The sequence below is a fragment of the Manihot esculenta genome, chromosome 10 (assembly GCF_001659605.2).
Source record: "Manihot esculenta cultivar AM560-2 chromosome 10, M.esculenta_v8, whole genome shotgun sequence".
Taxonomy (NCBI): domain Eukaryota; kingdom Viridiplantae; phylum Streptophyta; class Magnoliopsida; order Malpighiales; family Euphorbiaceae; genus Manihot; species Manihot esculenta.
The window spans coordinates 3,671,633-3,692,313 of record NC_035170.2 but is presented as its reverse complement, the minus strand read 5'-3'; the positions used below and the strand labels follow the sequence as shown (position 1 = coordinate 3,692,313).

The 20,681-nt window shown below is 32.6% G+C and overlaps 2 protein-coding genes and 1 non-coding gene across 6 annotated transcripts; all 3 read right to left on the bottom strand.

Moving 5' to 3' along the window:
* Positions 1–424: 424 nt before the first annotated feature.
* On the bottom strand, positions 425–3,530 carry LOC110624596. 4 transcript variants are annotated; one of them, XM_021769800.2, is made up of 3 exons: positions 2,743–3,530; positions 1,620–1,725; positions 425–916 (listed from the first exon to the last, which is right to left on the bottom strand). In XM_021769800.2, the coding sequence occupies exons 1-3, from the start codon at positions 2,755–2,757 to the stop codon at positions 771–773; spliced, it is 267 nt and encodes an 88-aa protein (XP_021625492.1). In that variant the 5' UTR covers positions 2,758–3,530; the 3' UTR covers positions 425–770. The 4 variants fall into 4 exon arrangements, with proteins under 4 accessions (XP_021625492.1, XP_021625493.1, XP_021625490.1 ...); XM_021769801.2 differs by having other exon boundaries at positions 1,620–1,719; positions 2,743–3,529; XM_021769798.2 differs by lacking the exon at positions 2,743–3,530 and adding an exon at positions 1,838–2,736.
* Positions 3,531–6,458: 2,928 nt separating this feature from the next.
* On the bottom strand, positions 6,459–6,615 carry LOC122724964. The gene has a single exon (XR_006352414.1). It is a non-coding gene; the product is annotated as a U12 minor spliceosomal RNA (small nuclear RNA).
* Positions 6,616–8,089: 1,474 nt separating this feature from the next.
* On the bottom strand, positions 8,090–19,088 carry LOC110624487 (sulfate transporter 4.1, chloroplastic). Its single transcript, XM_021769666.2, has 17 exons — positions 18,729–19,088; positions 16,899–16,947; positions 16,284–16,485; positions 15,834–16,002; positions 14,776–14,841; positions 14,578–14,685; positions 13,806–13,913; positions 13,644–13,709; positions 12,569–12,629; positions 12,280–12,407; positions 11,928–11,969; positions 11,047–11,163; positions 10,731–10,782; positions 10,361–10,499; positions 10,139–10,227; positions 8,756–8,832; positions 8,090–8,651 (listed from the first exon to the last, which is right to left on the bottom strand). The coding sequence occupies exons 1-17, from the start codon at positions 18,984–18,986 to the stop codon at positions 8,349–8,351; spliced, it is 2,034 nt and encodes a 677-aa protein (XP_021625358.1). The 5' UTR covers positions 18,987–19,088; the 3' UTR covers positions 8,090–8,348.
* Positions 19,089–20,681: the final 1,593 nt, after the last annotated feature.

Genomic DNA, 20,681 nt, shown 5'->3' with positions numbered 1-20,681 from the left:
TCTGACAATAACATTCCTTTCATAACAAACCTGACTGTGACCTCGGCTGCTGTAGTATAGTATAGTATAGTCCTGTCCCTACCCTATTTTAACTTATTTTTTTAGCTTAGGTAGGATTTAGTTTTCATCTTTGTTCGTAAAAAATAATTTATATTTAAAAAATATTTTTTATAAAAAAATATTTTTTAAGATAATTTATTTTTCATTTTTAATTTTAATTTAAAAAATAAAATATATTAAAAATTATATATATATATAGATAGATCTTAATAAAATTTTAAAAAAAAAATTCTAAAAACAAAAACACTGCAAAGCAATTTTTTAAAAAAAATGTATTTTATTAAATGTCAAAATTTTTATAGGCTCACAATTTGGCGACGTGAAATTACCGTGTTAAAGTATAAAACTCCAGAACCTTCTCTCGTACAACCACTAGAATCGATATGCATAATCCACCGTGTCAAATTACATCATTCAAAGTTTACAAGACATGCATGAAATTTTTCCAACACAATGTATGTGTCATTCTGTGATTGGTAACATGGGATTTTTTATACTAAATAAGGAACATTATATCCATTATTTTAGCATGCATCGGATTCAGCTTATAATTTACCCTTCCGTAGTGTAGTTTCGTATGTACATATGCTAGTCCTTTTTGGCAGGATTAGAATTGGAAGGGAAAGCCAAAACTACCAACCAGTACAAGAGATAGAGATAGATAGAGAGAGAGAGAGAGTGCATATCATTTTCGCATAGCATCATAACGTTTAGTCATCGGTAGCTTTAGAGGATTCCGACATCATTTTCTGGATTATTTGACTAGTTTCCTCCTCAGACATCCGATCATCTTTGCTTTTGTATTGAGCGTATGCCTTGAAGAATTCCTTGTTCTCTTTCTCCAATTCATTCCACACTGCATTTATACATATTTTTTAAGTATAAATTATTTTCTACGAATAAACGGAGCCTACGTGTCATCTCCCCATGTATTTTTTAAGCTTTCAAGTAAGAGAAAAGAGAAGTAAGACAAAACAAAGCTGCTCAAAGTTGCCTTTCAGCATGTGTGATAACCAAATACTTCAGTGATTGCTTGTGCAAGAAATGCCAAGTTTTGAACCTTGTTTTATACTGGATATTGGATTTAAAGGGTAAAACCAAGCTACTGAAGCTAAGAGAGAGAGCAGCTTACAACTATACAAAGTTTTTTTTTTTGAAGTTAAGAAAAAAAAGATTGTGAGGTAAAACAGATCAAGTTCAATCTTGTTTCGAAGTTAAAGTATAAGGAATTTCATTTACAGTAAGGAGTATCCATGATTGACCAGACACTATAGAGATCGTATTACCCAGAATTCGTAAGAGATCATTGATGAAATAGCTAAAACTAGGTCAGACCTATGCAAGAACATGTTGATTTTTCAACCCAAACTTCTTTTAGAACAGCTTATCTGTGATCCTACTATTCATATTACCCGTATAAAGTTCAATATGGTGATGAATGTGCACAGAAATATATCTTATCAATGTGGAATATCAAAATGTCGACCCTTTTTTTTGAATAAATAACTAGGATCTTGCAAAGTCAAGGATTTGAGAATCGGAGTAAAAGGGAAATGAACCTGTAGAGGTGATGACAGGTTCTATGCTTGCATGTTTCGAGAGGGCTTCCATGCATTCCTCTTTTGTCATGCGAAAGATCAGACACTTCTCTATAAGATGCTGCACCTATAAAACAAGTCATAATCATAGCCATCATACAGAAAACAGAAGCCCAGTATGATCATGCCTAATCAAAAATCAAATAAAATCAATCAAGAAAAATTCTTTAAAGACTAACCATGTGTATGTATGAAGCAGAAGAGTCCCCCATGATCCAAAGAAAAACACAACTATGTTATCGCTTGTTATGAAATTTTAACAGGGAGAATGAAATTACATATCCTTGGAGAATATATACAGTTGGTGCAATATTACGATATCATGATCATATGCAAGAGTGATGTGGAAGGGTAAGATAAAGAACCTAAAAGGGAAGAGAGAGTGGGGGAGGGGGGATGCTGGTGATGGGTCCAGGAGTCCCACGTGGGAGATAGATGATAATTGGTTGGGAGAAGATTGGAGATTTCTAAATGACCATTCCTATGTCTTATGGGATTACCATTAGACATCCCCTCTCCACGTGAATAGTGGGTCCTTCCATCAGAAATACTCTAAAAAAGACAAATCACTACTCCTAGATGGCATCCTCTAACAGTAGGAAAATGATCCCCTTCCTATCCAGCCTATTGCTGCCCCTTCCTCACAACAGGTATCAACATAATGTTTTATAAGCTCATCCAGGTGAAAATGTCTGAGGAACCTTAAATAATTCAATCATTGTACCAGCATACAGAACTAGATCATCCAACCCTCTGCAGCTTCAATGACTAATATAGAATTCTGCTAATCATATTTATCAAAGATTAACAAATAAAAAAAGCCAACTTTTCTTGCAAAGTATTAAAAGTGATCACTTGTTATACATTGGAAACTTTTAAAGAAGAGTTAGAATCTAAACTCCTAAATTTTAGGCAACTTGTATCATTACCCAGCATCCCCTATTGCCCATATTCTGACAAATGATGATGATTCAGCTATTGTAATTTTCTTATTGACATGACAGTATGATTACTCTTAATAGATGGAATTGAGAATGCATCTGGAATTAAAAGGAAGCAAATTAATCCAACAAAATGGCCATACCATTGATCGTGACATTGAACAACTAGTGGCACAGCCTAGCCAACCTGCCAAGATGCCAGTTTGAATTGCGGCGGATTTCACCAATTTCTTGTTTCAGCAAACGACGCCGCCTTTATAGAGATATTTACCCACTTTGGGTTCTTCGTTGTCTAGCTTTTGATCACTGTATCCTTCTATAAATTTCAATTGTATCTGCTACTCTGATAGCAGTACAGATACATTCTCTAGCCCAGGAAAGATGTATATTATCCCTAAAGCTTTGCAGCTCCACCTGTTTTGCAAATAACTTACACAAAAAGGTTATAGTATAAGAACATAGTCACAGTAGAGCATGAATTAGAAACCAAGGGAAGATTTTTTTTTTTCCTTCTAGTGTATCATGAAAATAATATGATCCAGTTATCTATGATCAGTAGAAAGAGTCTTGAAAATATAGTTTCTTGGTTAAATGCATGAACATTCTCTAGTGGTTCTTGACAGGTTTGTCTTCTCTCTTCTAGTGCCATCAAAATATTCCTCAACAACCACAACAAAGCCTTAATCCCACCAATCAATTCCATTTGCCTGCCTTGCTTCTCCAAGATATTTTCCTTCAAATAAGCATTCTCTCAACTGAGATCTTGACTTCCATATCTGTAAAAAGCCATATAGAATATTTACGATATTTTTTATTTATCATTCCTCTTTCGCAAATCTCCAAGTAACAATTTTTCATCTGTGGTTCACCTTGAAGGGTCACCAACAATCACAGAATGTGGGTTGACGCATTACATCATGCAGTACACCTTTCAAGAACGATGCTTCTATTTGAGCCTGTTTTTCCAAGTCAGCAGAAAACAATAGCCATAATCTGATATGGTTGTAGATTGAGCCTGATGATGTGTCATAAATTGATTGGCTTTGGTGGGAAGTAAGAGTAAATTTTCATCCCCATTGATTAAAAGTTTTTAAGCCTAGTATTTTTGTCTCCTACCTAGCCCCTGGCCGGTGATTTCTAAATTGTTTGCCGCATCAAACAAACCACTACAAGACAGAAAATGACAAGCAAACGCCACAGAAAGATCCATTATTGATATTGCTCTCAAGAGCACACAAACAGTTAACATACGGTCACCAATCGTGCACTAAGTTGGCTGGCTAGAACCATGTCTCCGTCAACCTGAGTCAGCTCAATCAACACCAAAGATGTGATATTCTCGCAAAATGATAAATCAAATGCAGAAATTATTAATATTTAGAATTTTATTTATTTAGAGGCAAGGATTATATACAGAAGAAAGTAACAAAAATAAACACAACGTTCAGATTTCTGTAATCTCATAAGTAACTCATTTGTCAACTCTGATGAGAGTTATTTCTTAGTTATCAATTTTTCTGCAACTTGGGAGGAAAATTTCAGATGCACAGCACTACTTTGCCATTTAATTGGTGAGAAATTGACTAAATCTGTGGAGTGCACCATGGAATTTCAAACTACATGATTTAAAACTCAAAAGAAGTTTCTGTTTTTGGGAATTGTAGAAAGTCAGTTTTGTGTTGTCGCCCTTACCATCCCAGTTCTAATTCCTTAAATCTGTATAACATAAGAACAAGATCGAGAAAGGCATAAGATCCACATAAGGTAGATAAGGGAATCCTGACTCCTTATCTAAAACCTGTAGCAGAAATAATACCCCAAAAAGAAAAAACTGTAGCAGAATATTAAGTTGCACACAAGAAGCCAATTGATGTAGAACCAAGATAGCAGAGGGAAACAAATCCTCAGAAGGTAAAGCAACAACGTTTTCTTATAAAATAATTCTCAAAATCTAGAAATCATTCTTAATAGATTGAATGGCAAAGAGATGTATTATGGATTGAGATCCAAATAAAAGGGGATTTCATGCCTAGAGGGGTTAGGAAATTGTAATTACAAGGATTAGTTTTGTAATTTCAGGTTCCCCTGCACATCTAGACCAATTCCACAAAGGGGATTCAGGATCATTGATTTCTAGACATGAAAATATGCATATTTTCTAGTCCATCTCCACATATAGTAGCTTTGCGTTATTGATTCTAGGAAAAAGCATTACATACATGCTCTGACCCTTCCTCTCTTAAAAGTTTTAACCAGTTATCAACCTCTGTGTTAGCAATGCTGATGCAGGTCCAGTTCAACAATGCCCGGATTCTTTGAGAGTTTATTATCGCAGGAGGTGGAAACGGAATATGGCAGGAGCTGGAATGGAAGTTTCTGAAGCAGTACAGGTGTATAAGTAATTGCTGATATTTCTTGAGTCCTACCATTTGTTAGAAGATTGAAGCAGGCTGCTGTCTTGATTACACGGTGCATCTCCTTTCCTACATGTATATTTCTCTACATTTGTTTTCTACTTAGAAAGAAAATAATTTATAAAATGTTTCTTATGGCTTTCAAAGTTTCACATAATAAAAAATAATCTTCACTAAGAGAGAAGAACTATTGCTAGGCAATTTTAATCATCCTTCTGCATTCTGCAGTTCTACATGTATGATGCATAGATAGCCTTAGCCAAGATCGCAGGGCCAAGTCAATTGCAATCTAAGCTCAAAACAATGTTGTGAAAATTATTTTTTTAAAACAAAAGAAAATCTTTTATAAAACAATCATAAGGACCTCAATTTTTAGAATTATATCACCCAGAAAAAGAAACTAGAATTGTAGTTACCCTTAATGGCTAGCTGCTGCCAATGACAGCTACAAATGATATGCAGTGATTCTTAACCTAATGGGCACAATAAATCATTTTTGTATGGGTTTCATCCTTTTTACTAATGTAAAAAAATGAAAAATAACTAGCCGTTTTAAGTAGATTTTGAATATAAACATTTTTGCAAAACAAACGGAGCAAAGGAGACGATTCTAATTGCCTAACAAAAGAGGGATTTACATTGATCTTACAAAATTACTTCAACCAGAGTTATTGGCACTCCTAAAACAATGCTACAAACACTTCGATTTGAACAAAATAGACAAACGTGAAAAGTGAAAAATGAAAAATGAAAGCTTTAAAAACAAACATTTTCACAGAACAAACGAAGCAAAGAAACACCCATGCTTCCCTAACAAGGGAGAAATTTATATTGGGAAAACTATAGAATATTGCTGAGAGTACATGGAAATAGTGTCCCCTCATTCAAATCATGCATTGACACTCCCAAAACAATGAGATATCTTATATGCTACAAAATTGACAAATATCTAAATCCAGTACAGACAAATTCCATCAGTTTGAGATTCCCTTAGATTTTCATCCTCACTTGACACTTGATCATCCATATTAGCGCAATGGTTCGTTTACATAGTTTGATTCTTGATTGAACTTCGTATCTGATTAAGAAATGCTATTTGATTAAGAAAAAGCACAAATGTTTAGTTGATTGAAAAGCAATCAATGTTTTCTGCTTTGTCCCATCTGCGAAACAAAAGCAATCAATGCTCTGTTTTGTCCCATCTGCAGAACAAAAGCAATCAAGGATTTCCTCAATCATAATCGTGTTACTTCACGCCCGCCCATCTTCTGCTTTGATAAAAAGCCCAGGCCTGAAATCTAAATAAATCTCGTCGGCTAATTTCCTTCTTTCAATCATAACTACGTTCACACCCCATCGCCTTTGGCACCCCGTTTCTGTTCGTCTAAATGTCCAGGTGATATCATAACGGTTTAGATTTGGACTGTTTAAGGGGGTGGGTCCAAAAGGGAGGCCCGCTCAAGCGAGTTCTGCAAAGTAAGCAGCGTCAACGCTCGGCCAGCCTATAACCCCTCCACAAATTCATGCGCACAATTGATTTAGTGGCGCGGCGAGCGGCTCTCACCGCTCGCTTTGTTTTCCTTACTCATTAGTTTAAGGCAGTTTGCTTTATGCTGCAAAAATTTTATTTATAGCCTTTTCGTCAGACAGGCTTTCTTCAAATTTCCGATGTGGGACAAAACAAAGCCTAAAGGGTTTCACATCCTACAAGAAAATGATTATGTGAAGTCCTGATGCTGCAAAATTAATAATTAAAATATGCATGATCTTACAATCCATACTCATGGAACTTTTTTTTTTCAATACAGGTAAATAAAATTCATTCAAGCCATAAAAAGGCAAGGAGATACTATTGGGTTTTAATTCTATTGATACACAGCAGAAGGAAGGACATGAAAAATAAAAGTTTTTTTATCAACATATATCATATTTAAATAAATAATAAAATATAAAAAAAATAAATATATTTTATTTTACCATAAAATTATAAAATTATTCATAAATTATCGCAATTTATCGTCTAAATATATATTTTTAATCACATAAATAATTTTATATACTTTCTACAATATTTAATTTATTCTAATTTATTATTCATAAATTAAGTAATCTGTAAATTAAAATATAAGATTTGTCTTATTGATTTCAAGTTAAAGATTATATTCATATAAAAAATGATCAAAGTTTAAAAATACGTTCAACAGAAACAAATAGGTCACTGGAAAAAAAAAAATCAATAATTCAACTCTGTGTCTCTGCTGCTAGCACAGTCGGTGACAGCTCAACAAAGACAATGACAGGAAAGAGGAAGTTTCAACCAGATAAGAGGAGATAACTAGGAGCCGATGAGAGAGCGGCAAATTTAAGGCACCAATAAGGGCGAAGGTGGGACTCTATTTGGTGACCCATTCGCGCCTTTTGGAATCTGTAGTTTGCGCGGGTTCTCCTCTAGAGACTAACACTCCATTACTGAGACTTGGCGGTAAATGAAGAACGCAATTTTGTACCAAGCAATACGAGAAAACAAAGATTAAAAAAAAAAAATACCAACAGATCACACAAATTCTTTCTCCAATCTCAGCATAGATCTATTCAAAACCCAACAAAAGCGGAAAAGAAAAAAGCCCACCCGCATGGAGGAGAGCAACCCATAACAAGGCAGGGAAGGGAGGAGTTCCCCTGCCCCATCAGCCACGACCAAGCCAGCATAAAAAAGGGACGAAACCCCAAAGGAGCTCTGATATTTGACGAGGAAACTTAGGGAGAGAAGTCTTTTTTTTATTATGTAAAATTTACAGCCCATAAGTCCATAAACCATATGCATAAATTGTCTCAACTAAGTAATCTTACTTCTATCTTAGAAGTACTTGTTTATGCAAGTGTAGACGACAAGAAAGGCTGCACTTGCACAACAAAATGTTCAAATGAATCTCCTCAAAATACAATTCATTCTATGGATTTAGTTTGGTGGTTCTCAATTTGTGAGCAAAAAACATTAAGTGACTAGATACAATTGATGAGATTTATCTATATTGATCTTAGATTTATTCAACAGAAGTTAAAAGTACTCAATCGTAATAAAAAAAAAAAGACAATTTCTGCTGCAGAAAGCAAACTTTATAGCAGAGTATTACACTGCAACAATACAAATCTTACCACTAGCTTGAAGAATCAAATGATACATTATAATAAAATATTACAACAATGGATTATAAGGAAATGTGACAATAATAGACAATATTTAGAAGAAAACAATCAAACCTTGCCAACATATATAAGCCACTGCCTTGATGAAATGGGCAATAGTATAATTGCTGAAATTATAAATCAATTTTTCATGACTTCTGAGACCGAGACAACAGTGGTTCCAGTTGAGAGTCGGTAATATCACCTGACTCCAACTTTGCAACTGATAAATCCTCCTCTATTTGGTTCAATAGCCTGCGGAAGATATCTGGTTCATCGACAGGTAATGGATCCGGGTGCTTTGTTTCTTGGTTAATGCTCCGAACATGCTGAAGACAAACTTGAACCGCATCATGCATTCTCACAAAGTACCATTCTTTGCCAATCAGCTGTACAAGCCCAGCTTTTGTTAAGGTCAACAAAACTTCTCGGTTGGGATTGGAAATAGCAATCTGCAAAAGAACCCAGTGACATGCAAGAAGATCATCCTCGATGAATACGTATAAAGCAAACGTTCATAGTTAAAATGTGACTTCAAGCAGAATGAGCACTAAACCTGAATATCCCGCGATTTATACTCCTGATGCAAGTCTTTCAACGCTTGAACAGCACTGGAGTCTATGTAGGTAACAGCTGCAGAATGAAGAACATTCAAGATTGTCGAGTTCATCATCAAAACATATCCAATATCAAACTAGGCCAATTTCATGAAAATTTTGATTTGATAAATTACAGCAACATCCTGGATAAATCTTTTGAGCCAAAAATCAATGAACTCAAAACACTGGAAGAAATATTTCATGAAAATATCATAATGAGCCACTAAAATTAAGGTAGCTCGTAATCAGTGAGAAATTATGCAAAAAGGGCATTCTGAGATGGTGAATTGTATGGTACCATTCATATGAAACCATTGCAAGAGGGCATTAGTATAATTTATCTAGAGCATAACTAAAAATCAAAACTTCTGAGAGAACTGAGCAAAGTAAGATGCTGAGATTATTATAGGCATGGTACCATTCATATGAAGCCATTGCAAGATTAAATCAAATGCATTCCTTGTGAATTCAAACAACTGTCACAGTGTCATCATGTAGCGGAATACATGATTGCACTAGCAAAAGACAACAAGACACTATGACAAAGGGAAGGGGGGGGGGGGGGGGTCTAAAGGTTGAAATAATCTATATGGTCAAGTTATTAATTGAAAGTTTTAACTTCTATCTGCTTCTCGAGCTGGGTCCTTCCGACTCAGATAACTACTTAGTGGAGAGTATACAGCAATTTCCAAGGACTTGTCAATTAATAAAGCTTGGTATAGACCTCAGAGTGAAAGAGAAACTTAAAACCATCGCAAGTGGATGAGATGAAACTTTCTTTGAGTTGAAACAGCTATAAGAAATTGTAGAAAAGTTTTAAAATGGGGCACCTATCTTCTCTGCCAAGTAAATATCATATGAATATAAAAAAAGAACAAAGGTGACAGGGCTTCTACAGGAATCACTCACATAAATACACTCCAAAAGTAGTACTCAACTTCAGATTTGAGAATAATGCCAGCAAGGCAGTTGTCAAACATATTGATAACCAATATGATTGTATCCCCACAATTCCAACAAAGAAATGAAAAGGAAGAAACTTAATTTACTAACTCCAGCTTGTTTTAAAACATTAGCTGACATTTGATTAAATGCACATAGCTATTTCAAGCTCCTTACAAGATAGACATATTGATTATTCACACTAATCACTAATGTTCGTTCCAAAATTGAAACTGAGGTGAAAAAAGCCACAACAACATTTTATGGCCAATGTCACTTAAAAATTTTAATATGCAGAATTTACTATTGATTTTTCCTTGCCGTCTATAGGCTAAAAGAAAATTCATGACACAGGCTTTCCTTGAGCTAGCAACTAAAATAAGATAACTAAGACTTACGTGACATCTCCAAAATCACAAAATAAATTCTTTCAACTTCTGGTCCATGTCTGGTAGATTTGTCAACACCAAGTTCATACTCCCTTAGTCTGAAAAAGTAAACCTTGACAACTCAAAATTAAAGCAACTTGACTGAATAATATGAATGAAGATTTAAAGATGCATGGTGGTAATATGTGTTTCCATGTATAGAATTCATTTAGGGAAGCATGTTATTTTCACCTGTCCTTTATGTAACTTATATTGGCAAAATAGATTGGTGCATCAATGCGAACCATCACAATCCCATTATAAGTATATGCTTCTGGATACTGTTGGATGTTTCTGTAAACAGTAGTGCCAGGAAGACGGCCCAATACAGCTGCAGCATACAAAGTAATAAAGAAGAAAACAGTGAACTTCTCAATTTAACTAATAAAGAAAAGATGAAGATAGTCAACATTACTGAAATCAAGAGGATGAAAACAATGATAAAGATAATAATAGCAATTACAGAAGATCAAAGAATAGAAACCTTCCAGGGTACAGGAAAAAATTAACCATGCCTGTTACTAACACGCGCAAACACCATTATACAACAATTACCACTTACCAGTGTGTGGATTCGCTGATTCACTTATAACAAAAGCAATTGACGCACCAACCTACAGTCCATATCAATTTAAAAGTTAAAAAGAGAGTTTCATTCATGTTTCCAACAACATTCATGCTTCCAACACAATTGACTAATTGTTATCAAGCTTTGTCTCAAAGTTGACTAACAAAGAGTTAAGATTCAGGATCCTAGAATATACGTTCATATTAGCTTTTGAGTTCAAGCGCTCCCAAAAAGAAATGCATAAAACTTTAAATTTATTGTACATGCAACTCACCAAATCCAATTATATTTGATTTCTATAAACACTTACCCCAACAAGGACACCAATCTCAATGCCCAGGAACAAAGTTGTAGCACTAGTAATGGTCCAAAGAAGAAAATCTTTCTTATCTACACGCCATAAGAAGAAAGCCTCTTCGTAATCCACCTGACATGCAAACATAAAGAGAGACAAAAATAAAGTTGAAATTTTAGATCAGCACTATTCACTTTGTGGATACCAAATTACCAATGCACAACATAAGCATGAGTATCAACTAGCAAAACAAATTAAAGAGATTCTTTTCTTCCATAATTTGATTTGTTTAGAAAATTGTATTTGGTTAAGACATCATCAGGTTACAGGTTCGATTTCTGTATACCTGTTAGTCAAAAACTATGTCATTCCAACTCATAACGTGGTCTAGACAACAATCTTTGTACACTTCATTTAATTTTTCTTGAATGCAATGTACCCCAGTAAGTTGCTTAGGAAACATGGAAGTCTTGAGTTAAGAGAGGTGCAAACCAAAAACTTCTTAATATACGGTTTGTATTACAAGCTTCTTAACTTCTGAAAAAAAGGCCAGCAAGAACTTCATCGTTCAAACTGAAATAACAGTACCCTAACTTTCAATTTCACATTTATGTGTTATATTTTACATAATTAGTCACACTCTACAACATTGACTAATATACTCCAGCAAGAATTAGTTATAAATATCAGCATAATGAATATAACATGTCGCTACAAAAGTCAAATTGTAGAAAAATTAATAATTTTAATCTCAGTAGTAAATAAACAAGCAAACAAATATCTCTTCCGCCTTTGCAAATGTAACATATGAAAAAGATGGCATGACACACTTGGAAAGCATAAGATAAACGCAATCTACTACAGAAGTCCTCATATTCTGACTTTAGCATACTCACCAGGCCCATTACAGCAGAGATTACTATAGCAGCCAGAGAACACTGTAAAGAACAAAAAGAAATGCAAGATAAAGATTTATATTTTGAGAGAGGCAGAGTTAGTTATAAATCCATCAACCATTGGAATGAGAGACTTAAAAGGGGGAGAAATCAGAAATCAAATAGTAACTCCAGTTACAAGTTCCTAATGTTTCCATCTTCCTAGATCATTAATTCTATGATCTTTTGCAGGACATCATGTTTCGAACCAAAATATTTCTTTGGATTAGGAGCATGATATAACTTGACACCAAATAATCACCATCTTTTTTAAAGCATTTTCAAATTCTAAAAATGAGCAATGGAAACAAACCAGGGGAATGTATTCAAATAATGGAGTCAAGAATAGAAGAGCACAGCCCATGATGATGCCAGTAATAATTCCAGACAAACCAGTTTTTGCCCCACTTTCATTACTTACAGCTGACCTAGAAAAAGAACCTGCAAGAAAAGTTCGAGAAATAAACCCTTTATTTTTTTTTTTTTTTTTTGCTTGTCGCTGTAATACAAATCCCAATGACCAACAAAATCGTGAAGGATGAAGATGATTTTTGTCATGCTAATACCCAATATTTAATTTCACAGTTCATTGAAAATCTCACCTGTTGCAGGGTATGCTGAGAAGAATGAGCCAAAGATATTTGCTAAACCAAGACCCAACAACTGTTAGAAGAGAACTAAAAAGTCAGAATTTGTATTGTGCAACTGTATGAGCATATCCAAAGAAGGAATGTATGGTGATATACATGTCCAGATGGTGCCAAATTTTGCTCTAGAAGCTCTATAATAAGAAATTGTGCATATATTTATATATATCTTTCTACGACAGGACCAAATTGTATTGCCTTTCATCCACAGCCTAACTACTTCCATTTTTGCACCTTATTTAGTACTAGTCACTCCATTGATTGCATAGACAAAGTGTGAGTTGATAGAAATAGAATGAACATTAGTTGGTATTTGGCAAGATTATCTTATTTGAAAGTTGATACTAGAGGCAGCTCACAGACTCTAGTTAGCATTTGGCAGTGACATTAAGCATGACCTTCAGCTAGGGATTTAAGGTTTACTTATTTTAGAAAGGAAATTAGGAAATAGTATTTTTCTAGTTTTAGGATTTCTAATCCTAGTTACTAGTTGATACTGACAACCTATTCCTAGTTACTAGGACCTCTGTCCCACAGTATTTGTCATTTAAGGTTTATTCACTCAAACTATTAAGACCAATTAATATCCTTAATTTTAGAAAAGTTTACAATAATTTATCTAAAATGCCTTTTAGATGGTCATGTTTTTTTCAAATATTAATATTAAATGACTTAAAAGACTAGTAAATGTGTATATGGAAAATAAAAATTAATCTTACCTTGAAATTCTCAAAGACAGATAATTTGGAGCAAAAAAAATTCTCTAAAACGACTATTGTGAGATGGAGATACCAGTTGATATTTTTTTAGGATTCCTAATCCTAGTTAACTTGTAGATATTGATATTCAGATGACAGGATAGGATTCCTGATACCTATGACATTTAGGTATTTTAGTAGAATTTACTATTACTGAAATTGACGATTGAGAGTTAACAGAAAATTTGAGATTTATTTCTCTTCCATCTTCCCCTTTGATTGTTCTACCGGTCCTACATCAGATACCTTCCATTGCAAACATAGTAACATACCTCCTGACTTGAATCCAGCTCATACCCATTCTTTGCTGCTAAAGCCTTTGCAATCCCCACAGATTCCTACAGTCAAAAGTTTAATATGATCAGAATGAGAAGAGCAGCTCAAAATTTATGAGGCCACGAAGCATAAATGTAGATTTGACCCTCATCACTTACCAATATGGCTACACCAGTAATAAGCATCGCTGTGGGGATTAAAGACTTAGCATACCCAAACCCTTTGGGAATAGAGAACCTTGGGAGACCCTGGGGTATCTCTCCTACCTAAAACAACACCGAAATTCTCATTTGGCTCTGCTGTGATTTAGATAAATTTCGAATTGAAAATTATACAGATAAACAAAAGAACAGTAATTCAGACAGATGAAAGAAAATTTCAGCAATAACAGGTTATTTTGTTGATTAGATTCTACAATCCATGGAAATTCCAAAATACTGGTCAGGCAAGCATCCTAAACTTAAAATTATTGCAGAATGGAGAAAGAAACAAAAATTAAGCAATTAAATACAGAGCAAGAGTTACACCTTTCAGATAGACTAAAGGTATCTCACGTCGCTAAGTTGTGAAGAAGTATGCAACAGAAGTACAATTGATCGAGAAGCAAACAGGTGATTGATCAATTTGGAAAAAAAATAGTGTAAAATTAACACTTCCAATGATTAATCTGCCCTGTGTTTGCAAATGACAAGTTTCATTGGAGTAAATGATTGTTCCTTGCAACTTTTAGGCACACAATTGATATATTTAGAAAGACAGAAAAGTTGTATATCCCTTCTACTGCTATCCTGCATACTCTTTTGTGCGAACATTTGAATGCTCTAAAAAGATATTATAGACTCCCTTCATAAAATAGATAAAGCAATTTCATGGTATGAAATCTCAGATTAGAAAGGAATAGCTTATGATTAGCAGTTGCATCATTCTCACCAAAGAAATAGAAGATGGGTGAAATATTTTCACAAAAGTTGTACCCAAAATGACTGCTGTGAGGGGTCCCGCTGCTCGAAGGAATCCAAATTGCTTTCTTGATTTTCCCTTTACATGGAACAACAAAATCATAACCACAGATCTAAAAAATAAACATTTTACGACTAAAAAGGAGGAGAAAAAGAACTGATATCATACCAAATGCTTTATGAACAGAAGTACAGCAAGAATGCTAGATCCCATCACAAAAGGAGGCCACGAGAACTGCAAAAGGAAGATACCACCTGTGGTTAAAAACGAATAAATGAGTTATGGCATCAAACCTGACACATTAAACACGAAAACTAGTTCATGATCACATGGTAATTCATAAATCACAATAAAATAGGACAGAACAGATGAAAAATAAAGTTTGAGTCTGTAAACTTAATATATGGTAATTAGTTGCACATATATAAAGTTGTTGATATCAACTGCCATGCAATTGTATCAGCCTATCAGGTGGCATCAAACATAGGCAGTTGCCACAAAAGTAAGCTCCAGATCAGAGCATGCAAAAACCAGCATAACTACATTCAAAGACTACCTTCATCCATTTTAAAAGATGGAATCAGAAGGGCACACCCTTTGTTTCCACTGTTGCTTGTGCTTTCCTCGCATAACAATTTTTCAGAGGTCCTAACAAGGATGTTAGGATGTTTAAACTTTAAATTTATGGAAGTTCTTGTCTTATCATAGATATTGATAACCCCAAATATATGAAAGGATTAATTTAACTTGAGAAGGGACAGTTAACAAACAAGCAGTAAATGGGTTGCTCTCCACCTTTTGTTTGTTTTAAGTACTTTTCTCTCTAATGAAGCAGTGACTTGTTACAGATAGTGAAAATTAGGGCTAAAGTGTTTTGATGTTTATTAGAGCTCTATAACCTTTCAAAAAAAAAACACATATTTTACCTAGCTGCTCAACATAAAACCATCAAGCACGTCGGGAAAAAGATTGTTTAATGAGAATTCTACAAATTTAAAAATTATTAAACCAACAAGCAAATAAGAAGCTAATAAACAAGATTACACTCAACAGAACCAAAATAATGTAATCAACCAACAATTTCATACCAAGCCTACTAAAAAAAGGACTCCATTTAGGAAATACATGAGAGAATTTTGAATATAAATCAATAAGAAAATGCAAACATGTGAAAGAATATTCACTCCGCTCCGTAGAGCTATACCATAAAGTTTGAACAATCATACCTTATCCACTCCAGATATTATGCTCTTTGCTAATGGTACAATCTTGCTGCTCCGTACAACATCATATCCCAAAAAGTGCTTTGCTTGAGATAATGCAATCACAATGGCCGATGAAGTTGTGAAGCCAGAAATCACAGAGTGGCTAATGAAGCGTATAAGCCATCCAAGCCTGCGAATGAAAATGATACATGCATTGGTATCCCATTTCCGAGTTCACAAGTCAATCAAATTAAAGAATAACTTCGCAATGAAGGTATGAACATTAAAAAATGAATTCTATATATTTCAGCTTAATGAGGCATCTAGAACCAACAACAGCAAAACTGAAAGTTTCAAATTTTAAGCCCAGCGGATGTCCAAAAGGAACATATGCACAGACAGTTTGCAAAAAGCAATCACAGTGCAGGAACAAATTTGTGACTATTAGTGTGATGCTAAAAACAGCAGTACCTCAAAAGCCCCATGATGCATTCCAGAATTCCAACCATTAGAGCTAATAGTATAGCAAGTTCCGTGTATAACTCATCAGATGAATCAACAATTCCACCTAAGACGTTAGAGACTAGGAGAGAAACCAATGCCACAGGACCAGTTGCCAGTTGCCGAGATGACCCAAAAATGGCATACACAAATACTGGCACAAAACCAGAGTCTGCCTTGCCAAACCAGTACAACAGATCTAGAGTTAAATTACAATGTGGTGAAGAGTTCTAAACTGAGAACAAACACCCAAGATAACTGTATGAAAAAGATAATGCAACAGTGATATTCAAGTAAAATGCAATGAGGTCATTGTCATTCGATAATGTAATTCAGTAAGATGCAAACAGTATCACCAAAAATTACGAATGATCAAAGATGGGGGTGTACTCTAGCCAGTATTTGCAATAAAATATTTCAGTCTTTTATGTTTATGGTATTTCTTTATTTAGAACTTTACAAAGTAAGCTCTATATTACTCGTATCAATAAAGATTCTGAAATTTGCCTGCAGATAGAATTTGAAAAATAGACATGTCAAGGGTAATCTACAAAATTTAGATTTGAAACAATTTTATAAACTTACATAGTCCATAAATTGGTTGAAGCCCAGCCAACTTGGCATAAGACATTGCCTGTTCAAATACCACAACAGTAAGAACCAATAAACATATCTAATCTTTATGGAGTAATAGTAATAACAAGAATAAGGCAAATTGATCCAATAAGGCAACTTTTGCGGCGTATTTGCATTTTAATTCAATTATTTTAGTTTTGATTTAGTTGATACGTAAAGTCAAATAAGGCCACTTTTGGGGCGTATTTATATTTTAATTCAATTATTTTAGTTTTGATTTAGTTGATTTAATAGTTTAAGTGTAGTATTATTATTTAATTGATCGATTATTGAAAATTTATGCATTTTATATTTTAATTTAAATATTTAAATTATAGATAAATTGGTACAAACATTTTTTTATAAACGTAATTTTATTAAATTTTTAAAATTAAAATTAAAAATAAGCAATTTCATGATTAAATATGGAGTTTATATTTTCAACGATTTTATTTTATAAAAATAATTATAAATAAAGGCATGTTATTCAATATAAAATAATAATATATGTAAAATAATTAAAAATAATAAATTTATTATTTTAACAAAATAAAATTTATTTATCATTGAAACTGTTGACTACATATTTAACGGTTATATTACTATTATATTATATTTAAAATTAAATATATTATTTAACTATAAATAAATATGAATTAATATTATTTTTCATATATATGAAATTAATTAGTTTATATTTAAAAAATAATAAAATATTATATTTAACATTTTATTTAAACTCTTATATTTTAATTTTTAAAATTTAATTAAAATTATATTAAAATATAAATATTGAGTCAGTTTATTCAAAATTTAAATATTTAAATTAAAATATAAAATAATATAAATATTTAGTCTTTTTTAATCATTTATATAAGAAATTATAATAATACATATGCCAGTAAACTATTAAATTAACAGATAAATTATTAAATTTAATATTTTATAAATTGACTAAAATTATTAAAAGATGTTCGGTTGATTTTGATTAAATCAATTAAATTAAAATTAAGAGAATTGAATTAAAGTGGCTAATAATAATATATCAACTAACGAGAATAAAAGATGTTATTGTTCAGTTTAAGATATTCCAACAATAAAAAATCAAAATGTTCGGTTGCTGGGAGATCGAAATTGCACTGGCCAACGTCCCATTTCCAGGCAACGAAACACGACCTAACTTCGAGATTTGGTCTCTAATCTCTGATTGGCGTAAACTTTGGTAATCACAACTAATAAGAGCCCAAAAGTCAACAATGAAACAGTTAAAACTTTGAAAACAAATTCATCAAATCTAAACAGTAGAAAATTAGAAATTTCATAACCGTCGCTGCAATACATTATCCAATTCGATACCTGATGAGATTTGAAAAAAAAAAAAAATCAATCCAATCAATTTCAGTTGAGTGCTTGACGCAACCATGACAAAATTAAACACAAGTTCAAAACATGCGTTGAAGACGTGCAATCCACACTGTACGTCTATGTTTGGTTGCCGAGAAACTACAAGAAAATTTGTGAAGAGAGGACGAGAGAGACAAAGAGAGAGACAAAGAGAGAGAGAGAGAGGAAATTAGGAAACACAACTTTCCATACGAACTTGGAAACCAAAGTCAGTAGCATTACTTCGATAGAGTTAACAAATTTAAACTGGAAACATTTTTAAGTTACATGTAAGCGCATGCATGTGCTCCAGTTGACTTGTTCATCTTTCAAGAGTTTAAAAAAAAATAAGAATAACAACTAGAAATTTTCTTTTTCATTTTCCAGGGAGCCAAACAAACAGAGATTTAGAATCACCTGCGGCACGAGCATAATACCGATGGTGCTACCAGCCATGAGATCAACCTGAAAATGCTCGCGCCATTTATAAGTCCTAATCCAACGGAAGCAAGGCAAGAACGTCTCAATACACTGAGCTAAAGACATACGTTTCATCTTGGTTAGCCACCGAGAGAAAAGAGCAGAAGGCCGAGAACATGAAACAGAAGAAGATGACGTCCCACTAGGGTGGTGAAGAGGAATAATCTTAACGGTCCGGGCGTCGGTCATCGCCATAGATGATTCAGAGGTGGAAGGGGAGACGAAGGTGAAATCGCGAGTGCTGGAGATGTGTAGGTTATCTTAATCCGCACCCTGCTCGTGCATCGGCGGGAAGGTCTAATTAAATATCAGCGGCAGACAACAAGAAAAAAGAAAAATAAAGGAGAAAGTCCTTTCCAGTCTACTTTTTAATTTTAGATAAAAATTTTAATTTTTAAATTTATTGTAATGATAGTAATTTTTAAATTAATTTTAATTAAATTTATACCATTTCAAAAAAAATTAAATTTATATTAATTTATATGATATATTATATATTTTTATTTTTATTATATAAGTAATTTTAATTAAAGTTTTAAAATTTTTAAATTATATAATTAAAATACTTAATTTTTTTATTTTTAAAAATGAAAATTTTAATAAAAATTTTAGGTAAATAAAAAATTTTAATTTAAATTTAAATTAATCAAGTTATTTATTTAGTAAATTAATGATATATTAAGTGAATTAATTTAAATATTATCAAAATTAATTTAAAAAAATTATTATAATTATAAATAAATTTAAAAATTAAATTTTTTATTTAAAATTAAAAATTTAAACTATGTGGAATCCTTTTGAACTAAAATTCTGCACTTTCATTGTACCTAATTTATTTTAGAGAAATTCATAATTTAATTTATAAATATTATTATTATTAATAAATTAATTTTTATATTTTTAAAATTTTATTAAAATATTTTTATATATTTTTTACCATCAATAATATTATCAATAGTATTTTTATTTATTTTTATCGTTAAAAATATAATAAAAAATTAAATTATCATCGTTATTTTCCTCTTCTTCCTCCTCATTCTCCTCCTCATTTTTCTTCCTCATGTCTTCTTCTTCTTCATCTTCTTTTTCTTCTTCTTCTGTTTTTTCTTTTCTTTCATCATCTTCTAGATTATTTCATTAATAAAAAAAAATGATAAAAATATTTTAATACATATAAAAAAAATAAAAAAATATTTTAATAAATTTTTAAAAATATAAAAACTGACTTATTAATAATAACAATATCAAAAAATTAAATAAAAATTTATTTTAAAATAAAATTATCGTTTATCTAAAACGTTGTAATAGATTTTTAAAAATATAAATATTAATTTATTAATAATAATAATATTTAAAAACTAAATTTTAAATATCTCTTTATTTTATATTAAAATGGTATTTTATGATTTGCCCTAATAAAATACTTGTAGGGATTAAATCATAATTTGGCTAAGAAATTTCATCTTCCTTCTTGAGAAGAGCTCTAGGCGCGCCTACTGTCTAACAGCTCACTCGATGACCGGCCAGCTGTTCATGCCGCCAACATGAAACGTTAAAGACTGTGCAACTGTTGTACTCCCCGGCCCTTTTCGTTTCAACGCTGGTAGTCCTTCGTTAATGAAATCATGAAGATAATCTCCATATTTCCATCGACTTGCCGCCTGTATCTTGTGGGCAGCACCCGCCTGGCTTTATTGGATTTACTAACAATGGTGATGTGACAATGGTGGAATGTATTGCATCCCATACTGTCGGTCACGGGAGATCAGGGTCACCGTGCCACGCCGTTGAGATATTCATATTTCAATTTCCAAACTTTTTTTTTAATTAATAAAATTATATCTAATTAAAATTAAAACTATTTTTAATTTTAAATTTAATATAATATCA